This window comes from Lagenorhynchus albirostris, chromosome 13 (assembly GCF_949774975.1).
Source record: "Lagenorhynchus albirostris chromosome 13, mLagAlb1.1, whole genome shotgun sequence".
Lineage (NCBI taxonomy): Eukaryota > Metazoa > Chordata > Mammalia > Artiodactyla > Delphinidae > Lagenorhynchus > Lagenorhynchus albirostris.
In genome coordinates, this window is record NC_083107.1 from 42,723,825 (window position 1) to 42,750,059 (window position 26,235).

General features: G+C 35.5%; 2 protein-coding genes across 6 annotated transcripts in view; one reads left to right on the plus strand and one right to left on the minus strand.

Annotated features, from left to right (window-relative positions):
- PPP4R3B (protein phosphatase 4 regulatory subunit 3B) overlaps positions 1–21,448 on the plus strand; it is a 61,176-nt gene extending 39,728 nt beyond the window's left edge. For 3 of the 4 annotated variants that reach the window (XM_060170120.1, XM_060170123.1, XM_060170122.1), the window contains 6 exons: positions 696–854; positions 4,366–4,535; positions 6,538–6,677; positions 7,074–7,258; positions 9,742–9,944; positions 19,781–21,448. In XM_060170120.1, coding sequence (XP_060026103.1) covers positions 696–854; positions 4,366–4,535; positions 6,538–6,677; positions 7,074–7,258; positions 9,742–9,944; positions 19,781–19,876 — 953 coding nt within the window. In that variant the 3' untranslated portion in view covers positions 19,877–21,448. The remainder of the gene's footprint in view (positions 1–695; positions 855–4,365; positions 4,536–6,537; positions 6,678–7,073; positions 7,259–9,741; positions 9,945–19,780) is intronic. The other variant, XM_060170121.1, reaches the window with a different exon arrangement.
- Positions 21,007–26,235, minus strand: part of CFAP36 (cilia and flagella associated protein 36) — a 35,138-nt gene continuing 29,909 nt past the window's right edge. The window contains exons 8-11 of one of the 2 annotated variants that reach the window (XM_060170124.1): positions 24,470–24,609; positions 24,132–24,281; positions 23,549–23,646; positions 21,007–22,748 (exon numbers count right to left, since the gene is read on the minus strand). In XM_060170124.1, coding sequence (XP_060026107.1) covers positions 22,709–22,748; positions 23,549–23,646; positions 24,132–24,281; positions 24,470–24,609 — 428 coding nt within the window. In that variant the 3' untranslated portion in view covers positions 21,007–22,708. Of the gene's footprint in view, positions 22,749–23,481; positions 23,647–24,131; positions 24,282–24,469; positions 24,610–26,235 lie in introns of those variants that run through there. The other variant, XM_060170125.1, reaches the window with a different exon arrangement.

Consider the following 26,235-nt stretch of genomic DNA (forward strand, 5'->3'; position numbering starts at 1 on the left):
TTAATATTTTCTTGCCTAAAATATTTACAGTAGGTATGGGTAATTTACCTATACATTCAATTTTGATGTTCAAGAAGCAATTTTAAATCACTCCATGAATGTGTAAACCAAAGCCTCTTGAGGAAGAAAGAGCTGGTATATTTCAGTAGGCCTCTCATGGATATGATTTGATGTTAAAAAGATTACTGTTTTAAAATCATGATGTAATATTTTTCACTTAATATTCAAACAACCAAAAAAGTCCTTTCCTTAAAGAAGTCTTTAAAGAAAGCATATTAATTTTTCTTGAGAAATTTGTGTTACACCACTTCAGTCAAAAAGTTTAAGGTATTTCCTCTTTTACTGTGCAGTGGACCCTTTTATAGATCCATTAATATTAATGACAGCACATATTAAGGAAACATTACCAAGAAAATCTCAATGCAGTGAGGGCTTTATTATCATATTTGTACATTTTTATTTAACATTATTAAATATTTTATATAAGAGCCTTAGAATATCTATTTAGTAGGTAAAACTAATACTTCTGGAGAGTCTACCTAATGAAAAAATAAAAATCTATAGCTTCTTTAATTGATACAAAAAGGAGAAGAAAATACAGTTTTACTTTTGCTCTGAAATACAGGATGTACACTTTATTCTCTTTGCTTAGATGTATTGCAACGTTTATTTTCATGTGATGACTTTCTTTGTAGATAATTATCAAACAGCACAGCTGCTTGCCTTAATTTTAGAGCTACTCACATTTTGTGTGGAACATCACACATATCACATAAAAAACTATATTATGAACAAGGACTTGCTAAGAAGAGTCTTGGTCTTGATGAATTCAAAGCACACTTTCCTGGCCTTGTGTAAGTAACAGTTTCAATGAACATTCTTACAAAATGTTTTATGGAACAGCATTTTTAATAGAAAAGCCTGAGTTACCCATGTGGAATTATTTTTTTCTAGCAAGTGCATATGCTATTAAAGAGATGATTGCGAGAAATACTAATCTTTTGTTTTCTTTTATTTAAAGGACAAGAGGAGTAGGTCACAGTGCTTCCCCCACCCACATATTGCTCACATTTAGATTCAGTTGTGATATAATACCATGTGCAATGACACTTCACTAATAGAACCACTCCTGCTGTCTTTTACATCTGCTTCATCAAACTGTCATTTAGTAGTGACTCTTTTTATATTTTTGAGATATGGGCCTTGAAATGTATTTGTATAACTCAGGTTATTTATTTGAACATGTAAAATAACTTACGGTCTCTTCAGTAGACCACTTGGACCAATAAAAGTCAAACTTAAATGCTGATGTTTGCTTAAATGTTGATTTTTGGTGAACCCTAACTTTACTTTCCTCTCATAGTTTCACCTGCTGATAAAGGTAAAGAAACCTTCTCCCTAGAAATAAAAAGAGCCCTGTGGGTTTTTTCTGAGCATGAAAATCATAGTTAAAATGTAACATTTAATTTAATGTATAGAGAAAAGATTAATCTCCCTACTACTTCCTTTATTTTTAAGGCCTTAAAATAGCCACTGTTAACTGCCTGCACTACTTCTTTTCCATTCCTTTTTCCATACCTGTGCAAATTTACATAAACATTCACACATGTATATGTTTCCATGTTTTATTTTTATAGAAACAGGATCATGCTGACACACATCTCAGCCCCTTAATAATACGCTAGGTCATTGGATATGGTGTGAACTAATATTTTTCCTAAACATAGCTGAGTAACATTTCATAGAGTGGCTCTTTCGCAACTTATTCTACCATTCTCCACTGCATGGATTACAAGATTGTTTTGGTATTTTACCATTCCAAATAGCACTGTAATAAATAGCCTGGTATTGGGTTGGCCAAAAATTTCATTCGGGTTTTTCCATAAAACCCGAACGAACTTTTTGGCCAACCCATACATAAATCTTCCTTTACTTGTTTATTTCCATAGGCTAGATTCCCTATATTGGGATTGCCAGAGCAAAATGTTTATTTATTTTAATATATCCTTTTTCAATTTTAATTTACTTTCCAGATTACTTTCCCAAAAGATTGAAGCACTTGACATGAAGAATGCACTCAATGAATAGCACTCATTCTTACTGCTTTTTAATATGTTATCCAGCTGATGATGGAAAATGTATTCTGTTTGTGTTTTAATTTACATTTTCCTTGATAACATCTTTTCACATTTTAGTGCTTTTGCATTTTGTCTGTTGTGAATTGCCTTTTATCTTTTTCTTAGAGCTCTTGTATGTTAGAGATATTAGCAGTTATCACATTTTGGGGAAAAAAATGTCCCAGTTTCATTTGTCTTTTGTCTTTACGTTTATTTATGGCATGTTTTGCATATAATTGCTATAAGATTCTTTATGATGACAAATATGTCTTATTTTTCTTTCATGGCTTTCGGGTTTTTTGCCTTGCTTATTAGGAAAGTCTCCTATGTCCTAAATTTATACAAATATTTTCCTCAATTTTCTTCTCATATTTTTTATTATTTTGTATATTTGTAATGCATCTGAAATTTGTTTTTGCATATGGTTTGAAGTGAGAGTCTAGCTTTCTTTTCTACTGGATGTATAGCCAATTGTGCTAACACCTTATTAAATAAACTATATTTTCCTTACTGAATTAAAATATCACTTTTGGTATTCAGTAAGTTACCATATATACTTGTGTCTTATTTCTGAACCATTTATCCTTTTATTTCACTAGATAAAATGAATGGGAAAGTTTATTCTTATGCCATTATAGTATCTCTGTTGTAAAGTTTAATATCTGCTAAGTACCTCCTCAGTTTTCTTTTCATAATTTTCTTGGTTCTTGGACATTTGTTCTTCCATAGTAACTTAAATACAACTTTATCCAGTTCATCCTGATTGGATTTACACTAAATTTTAATATTAATTTTGGAACAGTTGATGTTCTCATGCTAGGTTTTCCTATATGGCTTTCTATAAGTAGTCCTTTCTGAAATGACTGCAGAATGGTCACATTTAAATGGATATAACTGAACAAATCTCCAGTATTTAAATGTTTATATTGCTTCAAGATTTCCATTATTATAAACAACGCTGTTTTAACTATAGCTTTGTGTGCATGTTACTTCATTCACAGGCAGTGTATGAAAGTGCCTGTTTGCTCAGGTCTTTGGCAATACTTCAGTCTTTTTAATCTTAGGAAAACTATTTCTTATCCTGCCATAAAAAGAGGTGATGTTTTAAGTCTAGCAGTTCTGTCCGCACCTGTTTAGTCTTACAGTTATCATACATTTATACCTTATGTGGCCTATTTCTGTTTTATTTTCAGATAATATTTAGAACCTCTTTGGACAGACACAACTTCTTTTAATAACTTAGATCTGTGAACAGAGGGTTAAAATGAGAGAGTGACTTACAAAATCAGAAACCTTGTGTTTTAAAAGATGTGGCTAGTGTTATCTGTAGAATAAATTAAACTACTCAGGAGAGAGGTTACAAGTTAAAAGATAAAACATAAATATAAGGGATTGAAATTACAGTATTTTGTGTTCCATAAAGGTTTTATCAATAATATTGCTAAATATGTTTAGCTGGGGAAAAGACTAGTTAAAGGGAAATTTTCTTTTCAATATTCTAAAATGTAAAAAGCCAAATTATACTGCTTATTTGTTACTCTAACATTCTTTTACAGTTACAGTCTGATTTGCCACAGTACATGTTTACTAAAGGTTAAACAGCTCACAAGCAATTGGTAAACAAGGGAGTGATGTTATTATAATCCGGAGGTAGTGTTGGTTCACAGATGATTTTCCCAAGGCAAAGAAAACTGGAATAGCTTTCATCGGAAAAGTAGAAAAACCTTTGGCGCTCCTGTTTACTGGTAGCAGGAGCCCCTTTGGCTGTATTTTCAGAAAACTTAAAAGAAGCACCTACCTCCAAAGCTCCCCCCACTCCCCTCTTTGCCCTGTCCCCCAGAGAGGTAAAGCAGTCTCGGCTCTTGGCAGGTTGCACCATTCCTGTCCCCTTCTCAGTGACAGCCCCTACTGACTCTGAGCTGCCTTCACTGCATTGTCTCCACATCCACCAGCACTGCTCTAAGTAGTGCCGGCATTTGTGTTGTACGGTTTTTGTGTATTTTTTAATCTCTCTGCCTTGTAGCTGTCTGCCTACCAATTATTGGGGCTTTTGTTAGCTCTCGCCCCAAGTTGTACAAATTTTGAGTTGGTTTTTCCCTAATTCTGTTTTTCGCAAAATCCAATTGTTCTTATTGCAGTTTTGCTTTTTACTTTAGAAGAACATATACATTGCTTTATGTAAAAATACCTGTATAATAATTAATACCAGTAAGATTGGCAACTTATTCCCTGTATTATTTTTAATTAGGTGCTCTTCGTTTTATGAGGCGGATAATTGGCCTTAAAGATGAATTTTACAATCGTTACATCACCAAGGGAAATCTTTTTGAGCCAGTTATAAATGCTCTTCTGGATAATGGAACTCGGTACAATCTGTTGAATTCAGCTGTTATTGAGTTATTTGAATTTATAAGAGTGGTAAGTTTATATTAAAAGATTCTTAGTAAATTAAAATAACTATATGTTTAGTGATGTTAATATTTTAAATTGTGAAATTCAGCATAGTATTTAAAACTGCATTTGTGCTCTATTCTTCTCAGTTCCATTTTTTTGCCAAATGTTTCAGGATATTTAGCATATTGGACATTTCCCTCAAGCATGCCATTCATGTGATCTCTGTGATCTTTTGTAAGGGTAGTGATAAAAATGAATAGAAAGATTGAAAAATAATTCCCTTGGTAGACATTGATACAAAATGCATAAAACGTAGGATGTTATCATGGAATTTTAAGTTGAAGAATCTGAGAAGTTAGGTGAACTACTTCAGCTGCCTTATTTTATAGACGAGGGCTTGAGACACCCAAAGTGATTAGCTGACCTATTCAGGTGCATTCATTTGGTTAGGAGCACAGGCAGGGCTTGAAGATATGGTGCAGCTCATCCTTGAGTCTCAGTCAGGCAACAAAAGATTTGTCATAAAAACATCTGGAGAGAGCTCTGTGTGAATACCAGGGATAAGATGAATAACTGAAGAACCGGTAAGATAAATTTACCATCCCACACACTGAAATGATTCCACTGGAGGAAATGGCCACATGGTTAGAAAAAACTTGAAAAAAGAAAGTCAAAGCTAGAAATTCATTCTCTAGTTTTGCTTCTTACAAATCAGATTTGTACTGATGACACAGTATTCCCACGTAAAGATTATTTGGCTGACTAGATTGTTTTTCTTAGAGTAGTTGCTTGCCAAGAGTATGGTTTGCAAAAAGGATGAAGATAGAAGTACTGTCTTTAGCCTTGGAAAAAAAGGAACATGGTTGACTAGCTCACCAAGAATCTGAACCCAGGTTCACAGTGTACTGTTCTATGAATTAGAGATTAACTTTTATATATTTTTTTCCTTTAAAATTTTTGTTGAGATATGGATAAAATGAATTGTAAGGTTCACAGCCCCATCCCTATTCCTATGATTGAATTTGTTTTTCTGAAAATAATTTTGAGTGATTGATAAATGTACATTGAATCCCAAAACTTACCTTTTTTTTGTTTCGGTGTGTAACACAACTATTTTACCTAGGTTTCTAATTTTTCTCCTTTGCATATTTTTTTGATTCAGATATTCAGGGGAACTAGTTTAAAGATATAACAGTCCTTAATACAACCAGGTTATGGTATGTCTTTTAAGGAAGTGGCATGTATATATCCTACCAGTATTTGTCCTGAATCACAACTTATTTATTTTTAATGATGAGCCTGCTTTGCACCCATTCATTTGCAGTGATCACTTAAAATGGTTCATTTAGAATTTAAAATTTATTACTATCGGTTTATTTCACAAAAACTACACCACTAGAGAACTGTGGAAATATACAAGAGGAATTCAAGTTGTTTTACCAAATATGTATATGTGATATAGTCAGAGGAATCTGTTTATTTTTTAAGTAAGGCTTATCTTGTTTTGATAGTTAAACAAGGCATCATCAATAATATCTTTCAATGTTTGTTGAAAATATAATTTCAATATCTGCTTTCTAACTAGGTGTGCACTCTTGATCGGGCCATCCAGTCTCTGTCATAGCCTCAATTTTCCCTTTCTGTAAAATAGGGTTAATAAAACGTATTTTATAGAATTGTTATGAGGATCAAGTGAAATTGTATGTGATAAGCGCTTTTTAAATTGTAAAGTGCTATTATGTAAATGCAAAAAATAAACAGACAACATAAACTAAATACATTTACCTTTCAAATGTTCTTTATAGTCCCCCCAAAAGGGCTTCAGTCAATTACTTCTCCTTTTTTCCAAGTGTTCTGTGGAGTCCTGGCTCATGTATAAAGAAACTAGGACGTTTATTTTTGGAAGATGATTTTGAAAAACCTTTTTTTTGATCAGCTTTAGAACTATAAAAAAATTTTTTTAAGTTTTTCTTCTAACAAGCATTGTATTATATTTGAAATATAAATTTTGTGCTTATACATACAGGAAGATATCAAGTCTCTTACTACACATATAGTTGAAAACTTTTATAAAGCACTTGAATCGATTGAATATGTTCAGACATTCAAAGGATTGAAGACTAAATATGAGCAAGAAAAAGACAGACAAAATCAGAAACTGAACAGGTATTGTTTAAGTATATTGCATTTATAGCCTATAAAATTATGTTCAAAATCATGTGTAGTTTGATCTTACATATGAAATTTACCCAGGAATTTTCTTTCCATCATTAGATAGTACAGGGTTGTGTAGGAGGGTAGTATATTCTCCCTACACTGAATCTTTTGTATGAAAGATTACTGCTCCATATCATAACTCAAGATAAATTTTTAGGCTGGTGTACAAACATCCTTGGAGTGTTCTCTGGTTTCTGGTTACATCTTATATCGCAACTGAGGTGATTATGATATAAGTTATACTCAGTTAAAATTATTTCAGCTCCTCTTGGTTATACATATTCTCATATAATCTGGTCAGGAATTTTAAATCACTACTTAATATTTGTGATATATTTCTTACAGTGTACCATCTATATTGCGTAGTAACAGATTTCGCAGAGATGCAAAGGCATTGGAAGAGGATGAAGAAATGTGGTTTAATGAAGATGAAGAGGAGGAAGGGAAAACAGTTGTGGCACCAGTGGAAAAATCTAAGGCAGAAGATGATTTTCCAGATAGTTATGAAAAATTCATGGAGACTAAAAAGGGTATTAAAATTTTGAATTTTTGATTAGTTCATTCTCTTATTTAGTATAGAAATTATTCAGTTGTTTGTGAAGTTGTGATAATAGTTTATAAAGCATGAAAGACATGAATTTTATGCTAAATCAAAACCTTTTAAAATTATCACCTTTTTCAAATCTGATTTTTCAAAACATTTTCTGGGGCTTCCCTGGTGGCGCAGTGGTTGAGAGTCCGCCTGCCAATGCAGGGGACACGGGTTCGTGCCCTGGTCGGGGAGGATCCCACATGCCGTGGAGCGGCTGGGCCCATGAGCCATGGCCGCTGAGCCTGCGCATCCGGAGCCTGTGCTCCGCAGCGGGAGAGGCCACAACAGTGAGAGGCCCACGTACCGCAAAAAAAAAAAAAAAAAAAAGTGTTTAAAATGTTTTTCTTGAAACTTGCCATTTTGTGACTCTCTTCATTTGCTGTTTATAAATTGCATTGTCTATACTTTGCCTTCTGTGAACAGTTGTGCTTTTATTTCTATACTGAAATCTTCAATAATAATAGAGACCATATAGATCCATAGAAATTTTCCAAAGCGCTCTGTCATTTACAGCTGGAGAAACTAAGCTTAAAGAAAGAAGTACTTTACTCTTTGAAAGTTTTAAATTGTTATAAAAGTTTCATAAAGATAAAATGGCAAGGGACTTTCCTGGTGGTCCAGTGGGTAAGACTCCGTGCTCCCAGTGAAGGGGGCCCAGATTCGATCCCTGGTCGGGAACTAGATCTCGCCTGCAGGCCGCAACTAAGAAGTCCGCATGCTGCAACTAAAAAAAAGATCCTGCATGCCGCACCTGAAGATCCCAACCCGGAGCAGCCAAAACAAATAAATGTTCAAAAAAAAGATAAAATGTCAAGAGCGGAAAAGTAACAGTAAAATTTCCTGTCTTTCAAATATGTTTAACTTGTTTATAAAACTAAGATCTTACTAGTGTTTTTCAGAAGAACCAGTCACTTTAATTCTATAATTTAAATGTTTCAAAAAATTTATATCTTGAAAGGCAAAAGCATTTCCTAGACTTATATATAAGTTTATGATTTTCTCTCCCTTTTTTAAATTTATTTATTTATTTATTTACTTTTGGTTGTGTTGGGTCTTCGTTGCTGCACGTGGGCTTTCTCTAGATGTGGTGAGCGGGGGCTACTCTTTGTTGTGGTGTGTGGGCTTCTCACTGTGATGGCTTCTCTTGTTGTGGAGCAAGGGCTCTAGGTGCACGGGCTTCAGTAGTTGTGGCATGCGAGCTCAGTAGTTGTGGCTCGCAGGCTCTGGAGCACAGGCTTAGTAGTTGTGGCACACGGGCTTAGGTGCTCCGCGGCATGTGGGATCTTCCCAGACCAGGGCTCGAATCCGTGTCCCCTGCATTGGCAGGTGGATTCTTAACCACTGTGCCACCAGGGAGGTTCCTAGTTTGTGATTTTCAACGTGTGATTTTCTAAAGGCATTTCTCATTAGTTAGTGTTTCATTAATTTCTTATTACATTTTCCTTGAAACTGTTGCTACCAGCCTCACTCATTTTCCACTCATCACTGCCATAAGTTCTATTTATTTCAGCTTGGGGGATCACAAGAGCCTATTAAAATGTCCTAAGGAATAGGTACCTTTCGGTAGCCAAATTCTTCTACCTTTACTCATTACAGGCCCTGCCCTGAGTACTGTCAGAAGAGGCAGTGAGGCCATACTTGAAGTACTGCATCCAGTTAAGAAACATAATCAAAAATAGTGGCAGCCAGGGCTTCCCTGGTGGCACAGTGGTTGCGAGTCCGCCTGCCGATGCAGGGGACACAGGTTCGTGCCCCGGTCCGGAAAGATCCCACATGCCGCGGAGCGGCTGGGCCCGTGAGCCATGGCCGCTGAGCCTGTGCGTCCGGAGCCTGCACATCCGGAGCCTGTGCTCTGAAATGGGAGAGGCCACAACAGTGAGAGGCCTGTGTACCGCAAAAAAAAAAAAAAAAAAAATAGTGGCAGCCAGATGTTAAAGGATAGTAGATACCTTTGTGATAAAGGAAACAGATAAAGGAACCTGGAATATTCAGGAAATAAATGACTGATAAACATGATCCTAATCATTTTCTTTAGGCATTTGGAATATTATTGACTTGTGGGAGAGATTATTAGGTTTTCACAATGAGTATGGAAGTGTAGAGTCAGTGAGTGGAAGCTGCAGAGAGACAATGAAAGGAAGAGTCAGACAGCTAGTGAGTCCTTGGAAGAGTCCTAGATATAGCAGTGTGGAATTCTAGCATACGGTGGCTGATCTGTTATATGACTCTGAAGTTTCTTTCTAATCCTGAGATTTCTAAGACTCCAGCTAATAAAGACTTGTCACTGTACACATCATGCTCTACCCTCTTAGCTCTTACAAAAAAGCAAAGGCACTGTTTTATAAGTTTTTAAATTATTGTTTTCAGATGCTTTGACTTAGCAATATTTACTGATAATTCAAATTTTTACATTTGCTTTAGCAAAGGAAAGTGAAGACAAGGAAAACCTTCCCAAAAGGACATCTTCTGGTGGCTTCAAATTTACTTTCTCCCACTCCACTAGTGCTGCTAATGGAACAAACAGTACAAACAGTAAATCTGTAGCGGCTCAGACACCACCAGCAAGTTCTAATGGATCCTCTTCCAAAACTACAAACTTGGCTACATCAGTAACAGCCACCAAGGTATGTGAAACTGCTCTACACACAAACTTCGCTTTTTTCGTCTGTAGAACTATTTGTTTCCTGAAGAAAATTTGGATAATAAAAATAATCTCAAAGAAGAAAAAAAGTTGCACACATTGTCATCAGAGAATATGACTGCTAACATTTGATTGATTTTTCTTCAGGTGTATGGGTTTATCTGACACAATTACAGTCTCTGTATAAGCACAGTTTTGTATCCTGCTTCCATTAATTACGAGAATTTTTCTCTGTTATTAAAACATTAATGAGGACTGTAGAATTTCATTTGATTTAGCTGTATCATAGTATTTGTAAGCATCCCCTCCCCCTACCAATATTTTGGAGCACATAAGTTGATTCTGATATTTCATTGACTACTGGCATTGTTGCATTTTAAGTTATTTTCTTGGATAGATGAGTAGAACAGTGTTTTCACCCATATTGTCAAATTCCTCTCCAGAAAGGCTATACCAATTAATGTTACCGTAAGCATTGTATGAGTATGCTTGGTTCACTGCAGCTTTGGCACTGTTATTATAATGATTTTTAATCTTTACCAGTTAGGTAGAGGAGACAGTATATATCTCGTTCCTAATTGTGTCATTTGTTACTAGTAAGGTTGAATGTTAGCCTTCTGAATTTGGTCTTCTGTTAATTGTTCATAGTCTTGCCTTTTTAAAAATTGGTTTATGTCTTTTTAGTATGAGTGAGTCTTTGGTTAAGAATATTAACCTTTTTGTCATTCACATAGCAAATGTATTTCCCATTGGTTACTTTTTTCATGTAAACAAGTTTAAATTTTATATAAAACTTTTTTCTTTCATTTACATTATTATTATATGTAATATGTCCTTTTCCCCAAAAAGGAGTGGCTTAAAATAAAAAGGCATAAATAAAGGACAACTGTTAGTATAAGGTTAGAAGGACAAGAGAAGGCCATAGTAGAAAACCTAAGTGAAGTGATGCTTCTTGTTTTGAACACAGAATATAAGTCTGAGTTTATTTATTTTACAAAAATGTAGAATCTTTCTTCAGTATTGTAGCAAGGTGGGCTCTTGACTAATGATCACAGAAGTAGCATTTTCAATAGGATTCTCCTGTTTGTGAAATACAGTTTATGTTATTGAATAAGAATTTTTAAATTTTCATTTTTTGATAGGACAATTTAGTATAATATTATGACACTATATTAAGAATATTTGCTGTTGAGTTATATTGCTTGGGTTCAAATCTTGGCTGTGCCTCTTTGTGTTTGACCTTAAGTAAATTATTTAATCTCTCTGGGCCTTATTAGTTTTCTCATTTTAAACAGGGATAAAACAGCACCTCCTTTATAGGTTTGTTGTGAAGGTTTAATTATTTAATAAATGTAAAGAGTTTAGAACACTATTTGGCACATTCTCAATATATACTAGCTTTTTTTTTTTTTTTAATCAAAGTAATATATGCACTTACTTTTAAAAGATAAATAGCATTAAAAGTATTGAAAAAAAAAACAGTCCTCTTCTACGCAGCGAAGGCTTGGAACTCTTCTAGCTCTTTCTTCTATTTCTAATTAATATGCTAATACTGCCATATTGTTTTACCACTCCGTACCAGATCCTCACCCTTATTACTCTCTGTATCACAATTTTTGGTTAAAACAATATTTGATAACTTTATAGCTATAATAACACAAATATTCTTTATTCATTAATTTTTTTCCTGCTTTTTTCTCTTTTTTTCCCTGCTTTTTTTCTACACTGTGTTTTTCTTTATAACTTTTCTCTTTTTATAGAGTAAATAACCTCTCAGGTTATTTTCCACATAGTCTCCCCCTTGGAGACATCTCTCTTAAAGTCTCCCATCTTGTCCCAGCCTAGATTGGTTCCTCTCCAGACTTGCTGCTCATCTGTTGTCTTAAGGCTGCCTCTGCCATCACACTAATACTTCCTTTTGCCTTGCTTCTTTTCTTATGTTGACTGTTTCCTGGATCTCAGGTCTCTGTTCTCTTTCTTGATTTTCCATCTCATTTTGTTGGAGCATACCCTCTCTGTTTCCTGGAAAAAGAATTCCATGAGAGATAAAGTTTGAGACCTTGCATGTATGAAGATGTCTTTATTGTATCCTCATACTTGATTGACAGTTTAACTGAATGTAGAGCCAAATTAGAAATAATTTTCTTTCAAAACTTCGAAGTTATTGCTGCCAAGAATTCCAGAGACATTCTTACTCCTGATTGTGTGTGTGTGATTTTATTTGATTCTTCTTGGAAGCATTTGGGGTTTTATCTCTGTATTCTGAAATTTCAGGATGATATACTTTGGGCATTCTCAGCTAAACAGTCATGACCTTTAGTTTTGGGACATTTTATGCTCTTTCACTATAGCTTATTGTTTGGATATTGGGCCTTATAATTTTCATAATTTTTCTCTCCTATTACTCATTTTTTTGTTCTATTTTCTGGGTTATTTCCCTGAGTTTTTAATTTACTGTCCTTACAGATAATTTTTTATTTATGAACAAGCAAAATCAAGTGCGAACACAAACACATACTTCACCTTTTTTGACACTAACAGCAGATTGCCGAATACATTTGTTCTACGTCTTTTGGGGGAACAGATAGAAAAATAGCAGTTGTTCTTGGAAAACTAATTAATTGCTCAGTCACTCAAGACTATCACAAAAATTTGATACTAAGCAAGATAGGAGCTCACAGAGTAAAGCACTAGTTATATTGGCTCTCAACCTTTTTCAGCAAACTGACCACATTTCTAAGTGAAGGCAAGTTCTTTATCACCAATGGCCCTTTAGCCATTTTCACCATCGTTGCTTTTCAGGTGTCCAGCAAAGTGATTCAGAGGTAGATAGATTAGATAGATAGATAGATAGATTCTTTTTTTAGATCCTTTTCCATTATAGATTATTACAAGATGTTGAATATAGTTCCCTGTGCTATACAGTAGGTCCTTGTTGGTTATCTATTTTATATATAGTATTGTGTACATGTTAATCCCAAACTCCTAATTTATCTGTTCCCCCCCACCCTTTTCCCCTTTGGTAACCATAAGTTTCTTTTCTGTGTGTTAGTCTATTTCTGTTTTGTAAATAAGTTCATTTGTATCATTTTTTTTTTTAGATTCCACTTACAAGCAATATCATGATGTTTGTTTTTCTCTTTCTGACTGACTTCACTTAGTATGATAATCTCTAGGTCCATCCATGTTGCCTCAAATGGCATTATTTCATTCTTTTTTATGGCTGAGTATTACTCCATTGTGTATATTTATCACGTGTTCTTTATCCAGTCATCTGTCGACGGACAGGTTGCTTCCATGTCCTGGCTATTGTAAATAGTGCTGCAGTGAACACTGTGGTACATGACTCTTTTTGAATTCTGTTTTTCTCAGGGTATATGCCCAGTAGTGGAATTGCTGAGTCATATGGTAGTTCTATTTTTAGTTTTTTAAGGAACATCCATACTGTTCTCCATAGTGGCTGCACCAATTTACATTCCCACCAATACTGTAGAACAGTTCCTTTTTCTCCACATCCTCTCCAGCATTTATTATAATGTAGACTTTCTGATGATGACCATTCTGACCAGTGTCAGATGTTACCTCATTGTAGTTTTGATTTGCATTTCTATAATAATTAGTGATGTTGAGCATCTTTTCATGTGCCTGTTGGCCTTCTGTATGTCTTCTTTGGAGAAATGTCTGTTTAGATCCTCTGCCCATTTTTTAATTGGGTTTGTTTCTTTGATGTTGAGTTGTTTGAACTGTTTATATATTTTGGATATTAACCCCTTATTGGTCCTATCATTTGCAAATCTTTTTCCCATTCAGTAAGTTGTCTTTTCGTTTTTGCTTTGCAAAAGCTTTTAAGTTTAATTAGGTCCCATTTTTTTATTTTTGCCTTTATTTCCTTTGCTTTAGGAGACTGATCCAAAAAAATATTGCTACAATTTATGTCAAAGATTGTTCTGCCTATCTTTTCCTCTAGGAGTTTTATAGTATCTGGTTTACATTCAGATCTTTAATCCATTTCAAGTTTATTTTTGTATATGGTGTTAGAGAATGTTCTAATTTCATTCTTTTACATGTAGCTGTCCAGTTTTCCCAGCACCACTTGTTGAAGAGACTGTCTTTCAATTGTATATTCTTGCCTCCTTTGTCGTAGATTAATTGACAATAAGTGCATGGGTTTATTTCTGGGCTTTGTATCTTGTTCCATTGATCTATATGGGTGTTTTTTGGGCCAGTACCATACTGTTTTGATGACTTAGCTTTGTAGTACAGTCTGAAGTCAAGGAGCCTGATTCCTCCAGCCCCATTCTTCTTTCTCAGGATTGCTTTGACTATTTTGGGTCTTTTGTGTTTCCATACAAATTTTTAAATTTTTTATTCTAGTCCTGTTGGTAATTTGATAGGGAATGCATTGAATTTATAGTTTGCCTTGGGTGGTATGGTCATTTTAACACTGATTCTTTCATGGAAAGAACACGGTGTGTCTTTCCATCGGTTTGTGTCGTCTTCAGTTTCTTTCATCAGCATCTTATAATTTTCGTCACCATCGTTGATTGCTACAATCGAATTGATTGGTTCTTAAAATTAAATAGATCAGGTGATAATTTGTCTGTTTTCCTTTGGGAGGCATCCTAAAGCTCTAACATATTTTTTAAAAATCACATTCTTTGAAAATTTTATAGTTTTCAAGATCAGCGAAACAGTAGCTACTAATGAAATTTATTTATTATTTTTGGCTGCATTGGGTCTTTGTTGCTGCACATGGTCTTTCTCTAGTTGTGGCGAGTAGGAGCTAGTCTTCATTGCAGTGCACAGGCTTCTCATTGCAGTGGCTTCTCTTGTTGCGGAGCATGGGCTTCAGTAGTTGCAGCACATGGGCTTCAGTAGTTGCAGCACGTAGGCTCAGTAGTTGCGACTATCACCTTTACTGATGATTAAAAATTTTTAATCATGTTGAAGGAAGATCTATGTATTCTTTTATTTTTTTTTATTTTGCTGTGGCACTCAGGATCTTTGTTGCGGCATGCAGGATCTTTTAGTTGCAGCATACGGAACCTTTAGTTGCAGCATGTAGGCTGCAGCAACCTGCATCCTGCAGCATGCAGGATCTGGTTCCCTGACCAAGGATCAAATCCAAGCCGCGTGCATTGAGAGCATGGAGTCTTAACTGCTAGACCACTTGGGAAGTCCCATCTATGTATTCTTTATTTCATTGAGTAGAGCAGGGGTTCCCAACCCCCAGGCCTGTTAGGAACCAGGCCGCATAGCAGAAGGTGAGTGGCAGGCGAGCAAGCAAAGCTTCATCTGCCGCTCCCCGTCGCTCACATTACAGCCTGAACCATCCCCCCACCCCCCATCCAAACCATGGAAAAGTTGTCTTCCACAAAACCGGCCCCTAGTGCCAAAAAGTTTGGGGCCCACTGGAGTCAAGGATAATTCTTGAATTCTGTCCCCTTAGATTTGTTAATATGATGAATTATGTTAAGTTTCCTAACTTAAAATTTGTTAATTTGTCAGTTTTAGTTCAGAAAGAGTCATTGTTTCTTCATAGGTTTTTGTTATTGTTACATCAGTTGTTTTGATCCCTTCTTTCATAGTAGAAATGTTTCTCAAGTGTCTGGTGATGCTTGGATTTTCTTTCATATTAAAAAGTAAGGTAGTTTGGGATTGACATGCGCACACTGCTATATTTAAAATGGATAACAAGGACCTACAGTATAGCACAGGGAACTCTGCTCAGTTATACATATGTATATGTATAACTGAATCACTTTGCTATACACCTGTTAATCAACATTGTTAGTCAACTATACTCCAATACAAAATAAAAATAAAAACTAAGAAAAAAAAGAAAGCCTTGAGAAGTGCCTCAGTGAGGTGCTAATCTATTTATGCAGCAAAAATATAAAATAAATTCATCTGCTAGGCTCACAGCACCAAAAAAAAAAAGGTAGACTTTTCAACAAGACTGCCAAGACAATTCACTGAGGTAAAGAATCATCTTTTCAACATGGTGTTAGGACAACTTGGATATCTGCATTCAAAAGAATGAAGTTGGACCCTGCCCCTCACCATGTTACAGAACTTAAAGTAGACAAAAGTTTTAAATATAAGAATTAAAAGGATAAAACACTTAGAAAAAACTACAGGTGTAAATATTCATGTCCTCAAATTAAGCAGTGATTTTTTTTTTTCTTTTTGTTTTTATTCACCGCAAGGCTTGCGGGATCTTAGTTCCCCAGGGATTGAGCCTGCACCCCCTGCAGTGGAAGCACAGAGCCCTAACCACTGCACCACCAGGGAATTCCCCTAGGCAGTGATTTCTTAGGTATAACACAGAAAGCACAAGTGTTACAAAAGAAAAAAACAGATAAATCAGACTTCATCAAAATTAAAAACTTCTTTGCTTCAAAGGACACTATCATACGGTGAAAAGGCAGTCCACAGAATGGGAGAAAATATATCTGATAAGGGACTGGTATCCAGAATATATAAAGAACTCTCCAGCACAACACAGCAACCTGGTTTTAAAATGGGCATTTAAAAAGATTTCTCCAAAGAAGATATACAGATGGGGCATATAAGCACATGACAAAATGGTCAGCATCATTAGTCAGGAAAATGCAAATTAGTCAGGAAAATGCAAATCAGAACCACAGGGAGATTCTACTTCACACCCACTAAAATAGCTATAATAAAACACATGGACAAAAACGTGTGTTAGTGAGAAACTGCAACTCATACATTATTGATGGGAATGTATCAATAAAATGGTGCAAATGCATTAGAATACAGTCTGGTAGTTCCCCAAAAAGTTAAATTCCACTCCTAGGTATATACTCAAGAGAACTGAAAATAATATGTCCACCCTAAAACTTGTACATGAATATTAATAGCAGCATTATTCATAATAGCCAAAAAGTGGGAACAACCCAAATGTCTATCATCTGATGAGCGGATAAACAAAATGTGATATATCCGTAACGATGAATATTATTTTGCCATAAAAAGGAAAAGCAATGAAGTACTGACACATGCTACAACATAGATGAACCCGAAAACATTATGCTAAGTGAAATAAGCCCAGCACAAAAGGCCACATATTGTATGCTTCCGTTTATAAGAACTGGTCCAAAATAAGCAAATCTTTAGAAACAAAGTAGATTTGTGATTTCCTGGAGCTGGGAAGGAGGGAGGGATGGGAAGTGACTAATGGGTAGAGGTGTTGGGGGGTGGTTGTTGATGAAAACACTCTGGAATTAGTGGTAGCAGTCACACAACTTTGGGAATATACTAAAACCACTGAACTGTACACTGCACGGGGGTGAACTTTACGGTATGTGAATTATGTCTCAATTTTTAAAATAAGGCAGTTAAAAACAATGAGAAGAGCCTACTGATGTGGACTTCATATAAAAGACTAGAGCAAATGCCCTGCTCTTTTTAGGGAGTGTTAGTGGTTTGGGGTTTTTTCCCTGTGGAGCCACTTAGCTCTTACAGGCATAGCTAGTCTGCTACACCTGGTGAGTATAAGCTCACCTGCTGGTGTTCTGAGAGCCTGGATGGGAACGAAAGCTTAGAATGGAGGTGGGCGTGTCTCTGCTTGGCATGCAGAATTTACTGGTTCACACTGGCACCTTTCCCCTGCCCTTTACTGTGCCTGAAGTCCTGAAGTGCAGAGCCTTTCTGTTGCTTTTCCTTTATGGTTCGTGGTGGTAGAGGAGCCGGAATCTCCCCGTGGGGGTAGGCGTGTGGTAGGGGAACGAATTGTAGAATTGAGGACTCAGTTGTCTGTTTCACTGACTCAACTGTTAATCATCTTCCCTGCTTTCCCCAGTATTTTGGTTCCCTTACTTCGTAGTCTTTTCTGCAGTTAAGACAAGTAAGTTTGCTTCTTATTTCTATATCCCCCTGCAAACCCTTCTTTCTTGACTTCGTTCTCCATTAAAACTGAGTTATTTTGCCTCTGATTTCTTTTTCCAAAAATGTCTTAACAGCTTTCATCTGCTGTTTTCTCCTTTCCTTTTTTGTCTTTGTTGATATATTGTCAGAAACAAAAATTTTTGAAGAGAATATAATGCCTGGGAAAGCAATCTAAATGTCCAACAAGGAATTTAACTTTGGCGGTGTATCCGTACCATGGAATACTAGAGTTTAAAAGAATGAAATAGAACTTTGTGTACTAACACTGAAAGCTGATATTTGTTTAAAAGCAATACATTTATAGTTATATATTAAAAGTCTGGAACCTATCAAATTCCTCACAGTGTGCACCTGTGGATTTATAGTTCCTTTTACTTCCAATATTTCATATTTTGTATTTTTATTCTTTGTATGGTAAACATGATTTTTTAAATGTATAATATGAGTTTGTTTATGGTATATTTATGTATAGATAATAGAGGTAAAATTGAAAACTAAATTGTGTAGCCGAGTGTCAGAATATTTATTGATCTTATGCCAAAAATTATTTTAAATGTTAACCATTTGGAACTGAAATGTTTGTACATTATGATATATAGGATTAAAAGTAAAACTTTCCTTAATTTGCTGTGTGAATATCAGACTGGTGCCTTTTTATGCTGTAATTATGTCTTCTACTTCCTTTCGTCCAACTTGTTTGGCTTAGAAACCAAATAACAAATAATGATAACAGTAATAGTAGCTAATAGCAATTACTGAATAGTAACTACATACCAAGCACTGTGCCAAGTGCTTTACGTTTTGTTTTAAATTCAGCCACACTACTTCTTGCTTATCCAGCTTACAGTTTGTGTGTTAAGCTGAGAAAGAAGCAGAAAGATTCTCACTTAACTATTAAGTTTTATTTGATTCACAGACTTTCTGATAACTGTTTCTAGCTGCTCAGAGCCCTTTGCTGATTAATATTAGTGTTTCAGTTATATTCTGGTAAAGTGTTAATGCTAGATGCCTGGATTCTTTAGGTATGAAGCTACTTAGGTTTGAAATATGACTCATTTCAATTGTACTTGCTTATCCCCTAGAGGTCTTAAGGGTTTGAACTAGATGCAGTGTTTACAGTAGCTCTCTTAACCTGTAAGGTATGTGTACAGATTTCATGGAATTGGTTCAAATTAATGCAGACCTGAGGACATATTAATTGTCTGGGTAAAGTGTCCAGAGCTTTAATAGGATTTGCAAAGGGGTCCATTACTTATAAAAGGCCGAACACCTGAAATATCTGATCCTTTTCTTCTGGGTAGAGAGAGATAGTCCTAAATTTTTGTCATTAGTTTTTAGGAACCATTTCATGTGTTTATTATCATCAGCCATTTAAAATTATTCTTCAAAAAGCAGAAAAAACAATGATGTGTACTTAGTGATGAAATATATACATGAGGTATATATATATATATATATATATACACACACACACACACACACACACACACACACACACAGACTAAAAGGCACCTTTTTGTCACTGGCTGGCTATCATCTCGTGTAAGGTTAGAGAAATGAACTAGTTCATCTCCAAGGTCCTTCTAGCTCCAAATGTCATGATTCTTTGTGAGTCCTACTGTTTGGAGATATTTTTCCACAGTGAAATTTTGCTGAGTTGAATTATGAGGTATCATTAAAAATCCCATAAAAAAGTTGAGGGTAACTAAGAATACCAACAGTTGTACTTATTACTAACTGTTCATAATTTCAAGCAGTTCCTTTATCAAATTCAAATATATCTGTTTCAGATACATGTGGTTAGTTTAGAAAAATGATTTCTAATACCTTTAAAAGTGACTACATTTGTACTAATTAGCTTTTTCTGTTGTTACATATGTTAATTTTTTTTTTATTCTTCATTAGGGAAGTTTGGTTGGTTTAGTGGATTATCCAGATGATGAAGAGGAAGATGAAGAAGAAGAAACATCTCCCAGGAAGAGACCTCGTCTTGGCTCATAAAATATTTACTGGGGACCCTCAACATGTGGTTGTACAAAAATGCTGCAGCTGTTCAGTGAGCTGAAAATCTGAATCAGAAAGCTTTCTCACTTGAACTTATAAATATACAAGGAATAGCAAAAGACACTCAGTATATCAGCTAGGAGAGTTTAGCTCTGTAAAAAAAAAAAAAACCAGGCTTCCCAGGAACTTGATCACTTGCTAGTAATTAATGGGTTTGCCTTTCAGGCTGTCAAAAAAAAAGTTAGTAACCAGAACCTGGGAGATAGCTTCTCAGCAAGGGAACTCTCAGGTTTTGGGACGGTTTAGGGGAGGGACAAAGTTGATAAAATAATATTAATGCAGGGTTGCTCCAGGAGGGTTTCTGATTTAGAAACAGTTATAAAACTTCAGTTGCAAACCCAATAACATTACTTGTATAATGGTGCTGGCCATGTTGTTCTTTTAATCAGTTGCCTCTTTTTAAAAGAAATTTTTATGGAAAACAAGTTCAACTATCATAAAAAATGAAGTTAAGCTGTTGGGACCATTTCTTTGAAGATATAACAGAAATTCAGCCTTACTGGTAGGTAGAGGGAAATACACCCTGTATTACAGCACATGTTGAGTTTTCTACACCAGGAACTTTCAATGTGTATTTTGATGAAAACAAACAAGCTGGATTCAAAATGGGCAGTTTTGTTAATATAACTTTAAAATCAGCACTTTTACAGATAACAGATGCCAAGAATCAGTATGGTAGTATTCCAGAATGATTTTCTCTAGAAATGGGAGTGGACTGAACAGAATGTTTTCAACTGCCTACCAGTACAATCTTTTGTGGAAGATACTTTGAAGTCACTTTCTGCTTTGTTAATAAAGTTGTCTCTCTCCAGAGCTGCAGGCAAGTTTTAAAGTGTAATTTGTAAAGACTAACATACAAAGAATAGTGCTGAATTAAGTGGCATTTAATATCTACAGGCCATTTTGATCCAAGAAGTTACTTCAGTGTCAGAGTATGCAGCACATGAAGCTTTTCCAAGAACTAACAAGGGTGTAATATGAAAGCTGCTTTTTTTTTTAAGAATAAAAGCACATTCCATGTACGTAAATGAATATAAAATAATAAACTGAGGCAAACAGTTAAGAGGTTTTATTTTTAGAACAGCAAGTTAACTGTAAATATTTTAATGTTAGTTTGCTCATCTATGATCTGAGATGCTGAAGTGAGAAAAACATCCCCCAAACTACAATTTAATGCATTGGGAAGAAAAAAACCAAAAAACTAAAAATAGTAATTCCAGCTACAGCCTTCAGATCACCCTTGTAATGTGTTACGGGTCCATTTTTCCTGGAATAGCTTAAACTGAAGCAGTTTCCCCTGTTTTGGAGATTTTGTAGTTAATTTTAATTTTGGCTATTGTTTGGAAGATGGGCTGTCTGTGTAGATACGAAGTATAGTTTTTCCATAAAACAGATGTTTATTTTGTATTAAAAATACCACTGTACTTGTTTTACACCATTTGTATACATGTGGTGATATTAATGCTGACCTGTAAAATTCAGGAATTAAAATGTGACCCTGTAATTCTATGTTTGTTGCTTTTGTTTGGTTTCTTGTAAATATAAGTAAACTCCATTTTGAGATGTGTCCATTTTACAATATCTTTTTAAAGCCACTAAGTTATCCATAGATATTTATTATAGACCACTGTGTCATACACCCGTCTGAATGAAAGAATTCTAAACAAGGGTCAATTGCACATAGAAGGTATGCCTTGGACACATAAAAGTCCCAGCACCAAAGCATCACAGCATTGGGCTTCTACCACCTCTTTGATTAAAGGTACATATATTGAAAAAGACCTTCCACCTCATAAAGGCAAGTGAATCAGGATTTAAACCAAGATCAGTAAAGTTACCATATGAATACATTTTCTTTCAAGCAAATTTTATCAAGCCTCTTCACTCTTCTTAGCTCTTATTAAATTTCCTCTTGGACTCTAATAAGCCCAACCCTAAAGCGTTTCCCTATTTACTCTTGACTCTTCCTGATTAAGTAATTTTAAGTTCCAGTAGGAAGTATTATCTTTATATATCTTATGAAGTTTCTTTAATTTTCCTTTCTGAAGAACTGCCACAAGTCTTTTAAATCATTTAAATCATCATAGGAGAAACTTTTCTTATAGCAGAAATGTGAATGTTTTGTTGAATTACAGGAAAACACTTTTCATGGTACAGATGCTCACCCACAATGATACGAAAACAAGACTTAAAAATAACCCTTGAAAGAATAACTAACTTAAGATTACACGTTAGCTGCTGTCTTAAATGTCTACCCTCAGGCAGATCAAGATTTTTATCTTTATCTTCACTCAGTGAAGCAAGCCGGAGCCCACATTTGTATGCCTGAGGTTCTCTTAAAATTATATCTGTAAACATGTATGCAATATAGAAACTATTTTTAATAAAAAGCTACATGAACAGATTTCTGTGTTTTAACCACTAGTTTTTCAACTTGTCCATCTGTGATGAAAATGTGACAAATATAAAGTGATGCTGAGTTTTCTCTGCACGTTGAAAGTTGGAACTAATGTAATTTTGGTATCCCTTTTAAAAAGTTTATAACGATAGATTTAAGGAGATAAAATGGAATTGTAAGTTAAACTCAGGAGTGGCCCGTAACTAGAAAAGAGGGTGCTTATGGGATGACACAACACAGGAAGCTTCTGAAAGGAAGGTTTCTCTCCTACTATTTCTGGTTATTTTTTAGCAAATGGACAACAGAACACTACCTGGGATCACTTCACACACAGAAGACCTACACCCATGGCAGAATTCAGGTCAACAGGCTCAGGCAGTTGTTCCTTTATCTGTTTTAATGGTAGCTCTTCTAGAAAGAATAATAGAGTATTTTTAACATCCCCACGTCTATTTTCAAAGTCCTGTTTGCGCCTGCCTCGATGTGGGATGCTAAAATCTGTCCACCACCACCCCAGAGAACCACTCTTTTCATTAGACTGATCACCCTATATACCTGCTCACCCACAGCTACTCTAACTCACCCCGTAGTTTCCACACAGCAGCCACACATCTTTTTTAAATGAACATTTTCATCATGAACCTTCCCTGCTTTAAAACTTTTCAGTGACTTCCAACTGCCACTATAAAATGTTTAAAACCCTCACATTCCCTACAAGCCTTGCAAATCAGCACCCTACCTATCTCCAATTCTGTGTGCTAACCCCCTCCCCTCATTCTGTCTGTATGCTAGCCATACTGACAGCCGCAGGACCCTGTTTATGATAAAACACTGCCCTTTTCCCTTCTAACAAACACTTGGCTCTTCACTTGGCCCCATGAAAGTAGGGACCCTGTCGATCTACTAGGCTACTGTATCCTTAGCATGCAACACAATGCTTAGCACAAACAATGAATGAATGAATGCACTATCAGTTAGCTTTCTATATCTTCTCTCCATGAGAGAACATTATTCAGAAATTTGTATTGAACTGGTCAGCATAAGTAACTGCCTTCCCCGCCACCCTTTACCTCAAATGTTTAATAGTAACAATAAGGTTATATTTGCATTTACAAACACAAGTATTTGAAACTAACAGGCTCTGTTTAAGGATTAAATAATTTATTTTTAAGAAATTTTGAACTGCTTTGCTAAATTGTTCTTAAAATTACTTATTAATAACTTCTTCTTTAAGTTTCTCTGCAAGCAATCTCCTCTTTAGTAATGTTTGCTTCTCCTCTGCTGTCATTTCTGGTTTCTCTGTCATTTCCTTAAAAAAAAATAAAAGAAAAAAAATTGGCTACAGTAGAATAAGATGGGTTCATTTTCTAAAATTCCTAACATACTGCCTTGAACAAATATTAGAACATTCAGTAAATTTTTTAAAAAAGCCACACATGGACTGAGTTCCCTAAATCTCTTCTTTGTAAAAATCTCTTCTTGGGGAAGCCTTTTAGAGGTGGTGGCTAGGGTACTGATGCTGCTCTATGATAAAATATTTCAAAAGGCTCAGGTAAAACAGACGGCTGACCCTTCAGTGCTCAGAGCAGGGCAAGTAAAGAATCATAAAACTGCTACCATTTCTACTTCACAAAATCCTCCTATCACAACCATCTCACTGCCTAGAAAAGACTTATTATCAGGTGCTACACTAACAAGGAGGTTAATATGAATAGATCTACAAGAGCACATATGTTGATTTTGAGAATCCCATCCGTAGATTTGCAAATTTTCTCATACTAGAGCTAGCCATACCTCTACCTCCCCAGCAGGTTTTCCTTTCTGCTCCGAATTTTGTATGTGCTTAGTCCTCATATCCTTTCTCATGGATATCAACTTATCTCTCTTCTGCTTCAGATAGTGTTCTCGTTGCCGGAGCTCTTCTGTTCCAAGTGTTGATAAATTCTGGGTCAAATAAGAGAAGGAAAAATCAAGTCTGCGTTAAGTGGCACAGATACCCACTGACTGATTAAATTAGAAGTTTGAGTCCAAGACCGCAACAAAAGCCAAGTGTGTATGGCTGTTAACATTGTTTGTTCATAGTACTTTATCATTTTGCTCATAGTTCTTAAAAAGCAATATTTTTTACTTACTGCTATTGGTCCCTCAATGTTTGCATGTTCAAAGCCAGGAATCTTCAGGTCTTTTTGTGGGAGGGAGGAACTTTCAGGCAACGTTTCCAGCTTTCTTGTCAAAGTTTGTACTGACTGATCAGCAGAATGCACTTTAACTTCTGGCAGTAATCAGACAGAGACCAATTAGAATATTATAAGAAATATTAAGTTATTACACTAGGTTCACCAAAATGAGCTAGTGGTAATAATACTTTGGTCTTTCTCATACTCATTCACTCAGCATGCATTGATTCAGTGCCTACATTGTGCTAGGCACTGGGTGAGAACAATAAATGTGGTCCCTGTCCTCAAGGAGCTTGAACTACAGTTCTTGCGAATAATGACATTTCAACAAATAAATACCAAGCTCCTGCTGTTTAGTACTATAGCTACAAAAAGATATAATTCTTGTCTAAAGATCAGAACTGCAGTAAAATGTAATACAAGGTTGCCATACAAGCCAAATAAACAGTGCACTAAAATCCCTTACTTACAATGTAATTGGCTTTCAAACTTTTGCTTGCAGGCAAAAACTGTAATAAGCTATAATTTTTTGTATTGGAGGAATAAGTGCCAGTAATATCAATAATTTGTAGTACATACTGAAGATAACTATAAACCTACTAACATATTTAAAAAATGAAGATTTTAAAGTAAGTAGAACAGGGAGATCAGCTTGGTGCTTTGTGATGACATAGAGGGATGGGATAGGAAGGGTGGGATGGAGACTCAACAGGGAGGGGATATGAGGATATATGTATACATATAGTTGATTCACTTTATTGTACAGCAGAAACTAACACAACATTATAAAGCAATTATACTCCAATAAAGATGTAAAAAACTACATAAATAAATACAGTGAGTAGAACTTGGAAGCGGATATAACATGAGTACTCAGTACCTTCCAGTTATTTGGTAACTGTGCCAAGAGACAGGATTAACATGCTAATTGCTTTTGAGACATCTTTTATTGTAAGATAAGGTGGGGTTTTTTTAAGATAAAACATTTTCACTGTAATACATGGACTATGAAAGACAGCTGGTGAGACAAGCAAAGACATAAAAATAATGCCAAGAACTAAAAGCATCATGGGAGAACATGATATTCATGTCTCTAAATGATTAAAAATCCAGCATGGTAAAACCAGAAATAGAACTTTGCAGGAGCAAGAAACTTGCTCAAGGATCACTGCTTTAGCACAGGGTGAGTGGACTGACTGCAGTGCCAGGGAAGTTAGAAGAAGAAAAAGCTCTCCAGGCTCTTGGACAGAAAGGGAAGTCTCCCTGGAAGAGATGAGGCTGCCGCTAACACTCCAACCAACCTAGACAGGGAACTAGCTCAGAACTAACTTAAACAGAAATGAAGGTGAGCTTCAACAAGTTGGTCAAAATATGCAGACAAAATTAAACATGCCATTCATATGATGGTGACTTTAAGCAGTAGTGGGCTTAGCCCCCAAATATGGAACCACAGAGCTGGGGACGAGACAGTAAAATTCTGCGGAGGGGGGAATCCCAGGCACATAAGCATTTATATTCAATTCATGTACTTGGTCTGGACAGTTCCTTGACTTTGTTGGTTATGAACACCTTTTATATTCTAACTAGAGAGAAAAGTACCTGAAGCCAAAATACTTAACTTCTCTGATTTCTAAGAATGGAGAATCGGAAAGCCAGCTAGCTTAAAGAAAGATCATCTCATCACTGGCAACCCTGCGTCAATCTGAGAACAGATGCTATCC